The sequence below is a fragment of the Antedon mediterranea genome, chromosome 1 (genome assembly GCF_964355755.1).
Source record: "Antedon mediterranea chromosome 1, ecAntMedi1.1, whole genome shotgun sequence".
In the NCBI taxonomy this organism is placed as follows: domain Eukaryota; kingdom Metazoa; phylum Echinodermata; class Crinoidea; order Comatulida; family Antedonidae; genus Antedon; species Antedon mediterranea.
In genome coordinates, this window is record NC_092670.1 from 5,711,855 (window position 1) to 5,719,360 (window position 7,506).

Here is a 7,506-nt window from a genome sequence, read left to right on the forward strand (position 1 = left end):
GTTGGTTGTTTACTTATTTTTATACCAATATATATGTTTGATAATAGAGTTATTGGTAATTAAAGTAATATTAGTTATACAATGTTTATTCTCAAAGTTATTGATTAAAAGTATTGCTAATAGTATGAAAACAAAGGGAATAATAATGATAGGTATATAAATCAATATACTTCATAATAGTGATTTTAGGGATATCAGTTGTTACAATTATTGAATAGTAGTCGTAATAATATGATAACGGTATTATAATAAAGAAGAATAATAATGATTAATAATACCGTACCAATTATCAATTAACTATTACGATCAAATGAATGGTATAGCAATACAAATGGGATGATAATAATACTAGTAATAATAATACCGTAATAATAATAATAATAATAATAATAACACTACTAATAATAACAATAATAATAATAATAATAAAAGATGATGATGACGATAAACGACAACAGCAGGAGTAATGTAATATAAATAATTTTGGGATCAGACAGGAACAATCAAGGTTTACTGTAGCTGAATCCGCAAAGCGGAACATACAAGCAATATTAATTGATAGTTGATGTTTTAATTACATCTAGAGATTACGGAGGTCGGATGTAGACCTAATGACAATCTTCTTCTTGTTGTGCAGAAGGCAGTTGATCCGTCCATCGAGCGACCACGCGGCTTCCACAGCGGCATGTGCGCCCGCTTCGCGCAGGAGGGTCATGCGAGAAGGTGTTAAGTTCTCGGTTATGGAGTAAGAAGAATTTTTAAGCAATTTCTTGTTGCGAAATACTTCTGCTCGTGCGCGGTATGTGGAAAATTTTACGATAATCGGACGAGGCCTCGGTTTAGAACTGCTGCGTGTTTTGTTGTTATGGAGTACTCTCTTCCGTCCAAGTCGATGAGTTCGGTCAATCTCGATTAGTTCCATATCTTCGCAGATGCGTGATGTTATAATATCTAGAGTTAAAGTATCTGTGTTTTCATTTGCCGTTTCGGGTACTCCGTGAATTAGTAGGCAGTTGCGCCTACTGTACTGTTCGAGGTCATCGATCTTGTCCACCATACCGCGATGTTCTTTTCTCAGACGGTCATTTTGCTCTTGTAGAGTAATAATGTCGCCCGCTATAGTCTCGTTGTCCATGGAGATGCTACTGTAAATATTTTGGCTAACCTGGTCAATAATAGCGTCACTTATTGATCTTATTACGGTTTCATTTCCGCATATGGATGATATTATTTTATCCATAAGATCGGGTGACGAAAGAATATGTTTGCTTATCGTTGCTGCAACAATACTTACAAGTTCCTTATCGTCTGATAGGAGGAGCTTAACATCTTGCAAAGTAGACGAGTCCTTTGACAACAATGGGCTTTGTTGTTGTACCGGCAAGGCTTCGGTTTCTGGTATGTTGGGTGAATCAGCAGGCTGGGTAGCAGGCTGTTCTCCATCGTTGATCGGGCCTTCGGTAGGCACAGATAAATTATCGGTTGATTTCCCGGTTGTCCGTTTTGATCTTAAATTTGGCTTCGTAGACATCATTTAAAAGCCTTTAGAAGTATTGGTGTTTGATTGATTATGCCGTATAGTGTATAATTATGGAGCAATTTAGAGGTTTTGTGAGCGATCTGAAATGCGTTGTTATCAGTGGCTCGACATACTACATGAATGATCAAAACTGATGCCCTTAACATGTTCATTCCAAATGTAGCTTACGTGTTCACTTTTCTTTCAAACCTATACAATCATAATCCATCATATTGATGGCAGGTAATTTCCAAATTTCCAAATGTGGCTGACGTGTTCAAATTCTTTTTTAATTCTATAATCATAATCCATCATATTGATGGCAGGTAATTTCCAAATGTAGCTGACATGTTCACATTTAAAAAAATCTATAATCACTCCATCATATTGATGGCAGGTAATTTCAAATTTCAACAAATGTAGGCCTAACTTGCGTGTTCAATTTTTTTTTTAATCTATATAAATCATAACACATCATATTTGATGGCAGTGAATTTTATAATTTTACTAATTATTATTGAGTATAAAATAATTTCATAGTTATGCAATTATATTATAATATTCAGTATACAGTAGGCCTATGCTGTAGTTTAAAGGTCAATAACCATACTATCGGCCATTCTTGTACAAAATGTGCCATTAGACTGTATAGAAACACATATGTTTTAAACAATTTAAAAAGAAAAAAAAATTCATAAGACCACAATTTTCAAAGTTATATTATTATTATATTATTATATTTGACTAATAGTTCAAAGGTCAATAGTTGTAGAATCGGCCATTTTTTGTAAAAACATTTCATTATAATAAATAAGAATGTATAGCTTCTGAACAATTTGAGCCCTATTTCGTGTCTCTCCGATTATTGGTTACTGAGATACGATAAATCAAGGTCAAAGGTCAAAATGTCAGAAATAAGACTTGCATCCATTTTTTGAGAAAATGTGTCATTAAAGTGAATATAAAAACATATATTTAAAACATTTTGACACCAAAATTAATTATCTGTGACTAGTGGTTCTCGAGATATAGGGTAATTATAAAAAATGGCCGCCATTTTTAATTATGCAAATTAAGGGCTTAGATGGCCGAATTTCGCTTGGGATCCGCCATATTCGTAATAAGCGAGGTCAAAATATCCTAAATCAAGTGGATCCCAGCTTCTACCCAAAAATGCTTCTTACATCATATTTCAGAGGAAATAGAACTTGTCTATATCCCCTTAATGTTAATGTTGCACCACTTGCGCGGCGGATAACCAAACTCGTCAAAGTGACGAGTTACATGTCTAGTATTCTTCTTCTTTCTTTCTGTATGATTTTTGTGTAACGCTTTTCTCTAAAACTCGCAAACATAACATTTCGGTAACTATGTTAACATTTTGACATTTATGTAACGTCGTCAAGCGAAGCTTTTCATGATGTTTACAATTGCGCAACGTGACGTACGCGCGATTTAACGATTTTCTCGTATCTAACATATGTCGAAAACCAAATAACATTTTAAAGTGAAACTTTGCAAAAGTTTAATTTATATCATGCGCTAACTTTCTGTTGAAAAAAAATTGCGTGTTTTACACAAAGTTACGCGCGCACGCGTATTTAAAATTTCAAAATGCGCAAAATTAATTTATAATCAACTTTCTACGCGTTTTATGTCGTTTTAAGCATGTCAAAAATTCCCACGCGTGCGCACATTTTTACGTGTGCGGTGCGCACGTAGCATTGAAAACGTATTTTTTTCGCGTGATTTATGTTTTTCCAGCCTTTTCTAGCAATTTTACCAAATTTTAAACAATTTCGACTTAAAGATACGTCATACGAGCACGTCGAATTGGACAATTTGCGCGCGTTTTTTATGAAAAGGTTAAAAAATTCGTTTAAAATATGCCTTTTTTTAAACAGTCGTAATTTCTAAACTAGACGGTCAACTTTTTGTGGATGACATATTCTGGAAGTAGATGAGTTGTAGATATCGGATCAGGTATTAATATGGCTAACCGGACATTGTGACGTCATCGTATGGCCACGCGAATATAAAATTTAGGATTTTTGTATCTTTCGTCATAACTCATCACATTGAATAGAGCGCATCTCCACCTATTCGTTTTCTATTTTCACCCTGATTTTGATATTGTCTAGGTCAATCAACTATCTTTCGCATGAGTTAAAAATATTTTAATTTTTTTGACGTCATCATGCCTAAAAATTTAAATCACGTGTGGCATCAATTTCATCTTTACAGTAAATTTTAATCTGTTATAGCTCGTAAGAATAAAATGTGATAATCACGATTAAAACTTTTTCTGGAAGCTATTGGATTGTAGATACGAAATTATGTAAAAATGTTGCCAATCGGATGTTGTGACGTCATCATATGGCCAGTTAAATGAAAAAGGTCGTATTTTCATCTTTTGCGTCATAATTCATTACATTTAAAATAGCGCGCATCAATATTTCACGTATTCAAATTTCTTCTACACGCTAATACGTTGTTGCTGAGATAATTTCCTTTCGGAATTGCTACCTTCGCGTTTTATTTTAAAACCGTCAACATGTTAAAAATTGCAATAAATAGCAGGTCCCGTAATTTCACCTATTCTACACTGTATGTCACTGTATGTGATATGGATACAGAATATACTGTGTATACTATATATGAATTTAAATAATAAAATTCAGCAATAACAACATATCATATTCTTCAGTTCAGATCATAATGCCAACGTAAACACTTCCTTTTGTCCTCAACCTATCCCCTTAATGTTAATGTTGCACCACTTGCGCGGCGGATAACCAAACTCGTCAAAGTGACGAGTTACATGTCTAGTTTCTCTTCTTTCTTTCTGTATGATTTTTGTGGAACGCTTTTCTCGAAAACTTGCAAACATAACATTTTGTAACTTTCTCAAAATATCGTCATGCACATGAAGATGTGCAGCGAAGCTTTTCATGATGTTTAAAATTGCGCAACGTGACTTACGCGCGATTTAACGATTTTGTCGTATTTAACATAGCTCGACAACCAAATAACATTTCAACTTGAAACTTTGCAAAAGTTTAATTTATATCATGCGCTAACTTTCTGTTGAAAAAAAATTGCGTGTTTTACACAAAGTTACGCGCGCACGCGCATATAAAATTTCAAAATGCGCAAAATTAATTTATAATCAACTTTCTACGCGTTTCATGTCGTTTTAAGCATGTCAAAAATTCCCACGCGTGCGCACATTTTTACGTGTGCGGTGCGCACGTAGCATTGAAAACGTATTTTTTTCGCGTGATTTATGTTGTTCCAGCTTTTTCAAGTAATTTTACCAAATTTTAAACAATTTCGACTTAAAGATACGTCATACGAGCACGTCGAATTGGACAATTGGCGCGCGTTTTTTATGAAAAGGTTAAAAAATTCGTTTAAAATATGCCTTTTTTTAAACAGTCGTAATTTCTAAACTAGACGGTCAACTTTTTGTGAATGGCATATTCTGGAAGTAGATGAGTTGTAGATATCGGATCAGGTAGTAATATGGCTAACCGGACATTGTGACGTCATCGTATGGCCACACGAATATAAAATTTAGGATTTTTGTATCTTTCGTCATAGCTCATCACATTGAATAGAGCGCATCTCCACTTATCCGTTTTCAATTTTCACCCCGATTTTGATATTGTCTAGGTCAATCAAGTATCTTTCGCATGAGTTAAAAATATTTTAATTGTTTTTACGTCATCATGCCTAAAAATTTAAATCACGTGTGGCATTAATTTCATCTTTACAGTAAATTTTAATCTGTTATAGCTCGTAAGAATAAAATGTGATAATCACGATTAAAACTTTTTCTGGAAGCTATTGGATTGTAGATACGAAATTATGTAAAAATGTTGCCAATCGGATGTTGTGACGTCATCATATGGCCAGTTAAATAAAAAAGGTCGTATTTTCATCTTTTGCGTCATAATTCATTACATTTAAAAGAGCGCGCATCAATATTTCACGTATTCAAATTTCTTCTACACGCTAATACGTTGTTGCTGAGATAATTTCCTTTCGGAATTGCTACCTTCGCGTTTCATTTTAAAACCGTCAACATGTTAAAAATTGCAATAAATAGCGGGTCCCGTAATTTCACCTATTCTACACTGTATGTGATATGGATACAGATACTGTGTATACTATATATGAATTTAAATAATAAAATTCAGCAATAACAACATATCATATTCTTCAGTTCAGGTCATAATGCCAACGTGAACACTTCCTTTTGTCCTCAACCTATCCTCTTAATGTTAATGTTGCACCACTTGCGCGGCGGATAACCAAACTCGTCAAAGTGACGAGTTACATGTCTAGTCTGTATTATTCTTCTGTCTTTCTTCCTTTTTTTGTCAGCCCTGTTTCTCTAAAATGTGTAAACAGAACATATCGTAACTTTGTCAAAATATAGACATTTACGTGAAGTTGTGCACCTCCTATTTTTGAAAAACGTCAGAGTTGCGCAACGTGACTTGCACGCAATTTTATGAATTTAAATGATTGATCATAGATTAAAAACCAAAAGTCGATTTGTATTGAGACTTGGTGAAAATTTAATTTATATCAAGAGTCAATTTTCTGTGGATTAAAAATGGCATGTTTCACACAAAGTTACGCGCGCACGCGCATTTAAAATTTCAAAATGCGCAAAATTAATTTCTAATCAACTTTCTACGCGTTTCATGTAATTTTAAGCATGTCAAAAATTCCCACGCGCCCGCAAATTTTTACGTGCGCGGTGCGCATGTAGCGTTGAAAACATATTTTTTTCTCGTGATTTATGTTTTTATAGCTTTTTTTAGTAATTTTATCAACTTTTAAACAATTTCGACTTAAAATCACGTCATATGAGCACGTCGAATTGAACAATTTGTGCGCTTTTTTAATGAAAAAGTTCAAAAATTTGTCAAAATTATGCCTTTTTTTAAACAGTCGTAATTTCTAAACTGCACCGTCAACTTTTTGTGGATAACATATTCTGAAAGTTGATTAGTTGTATATATCAGATCATGTATTAATATGGCTAACCGGACATTATGACGTCATCGTATGGCCACGCAAATATAAAATAAAGGATTTTTGTATCTTTCGTTATAGGTCATCACATTTAATAGAGCGCATCTCAACTTAGCCGTTTTCCATTTTCACCCCGATTTTTATATTGTCTAGGTCAATCAACTATCTTTCGCATGAGTTAAAAATATTTTAATTTTTATGACGTCATCATGCCTAAAAATTTAAATTACGTGTGGCATTAATTTCATCTTTACAGTAAATTTTAATCTGTTATAGCTCGTAAGAATAAAATTTGATAATCACGATTAAAACGTTTTCTAGTAGCTATTGGATTGTAGATAGGAAATCATGTGAAAATTTTGCCAATCGGATGTTGTGATGTCATCATATGACTAGTTAAATAAAAAAAGTCGTATTTTCATCTTTTGCGTCATAATTTATTACATTTAAAAGAGCGCGCATCAATATTTTACGTATTTAAATTTCTTCTACACATTAATATGTTGTTGCCGAGATAATTTCCTTCCGAAATTGCTATCTTAGTGTTTCATTTTGATACCGTCGCCATGTTAAAAATTGGAATAAATGGCGGGTCCAGTCATTTCACCTATTCTACACTGTATGTAATATATGTATACAGATTATATTGTATACTATATGACAAAAAATAACAGAATTCAGCAATAACAACATATCATATTCTTCAGTTCAGGTCATATTGCCATAATCTTTTTCTGTGTGCAATATTCTAACGTATGACGTGCACGTGGCCTTTGTCGTGCGGATAACTAACTCGTCAAAGTGACGAGTTACATGTCTAGTATTATTCTTCTGTCTTTCTCCCTCACTTTTTGTGCAGAGCGTATCTCTAAAATGGGTAAACATAACATTTCATAAATTTGTCAACATATGGGCATTTACGTGAAGTTGTGCACCTC

The 7,506-nt window shown here is 33.5% G+C and overlaps 1 protein-coding gene across 1 annotated transcript; it reads right to left on the bottom strand.

Annotated features, from left to right (window-relative positions):
- Positions 1-473: 473 nt before the first annotated feature.
- Positions 474-1,534, bottom strand: LOC140054674 (uncharacterized). The gene has a single exon (XM_072099751.1). It carries the CDS (start codon positions 1,532-1,534, stop codon positions 581-583), a length of 954 nt encoding a protein of 317 aa, XP_071955852.1. The 3' UTR covers positions 474-580.
- Between the last annotated feature and the right edge of the window lie 5,972 nt (positions 1,535-7,506).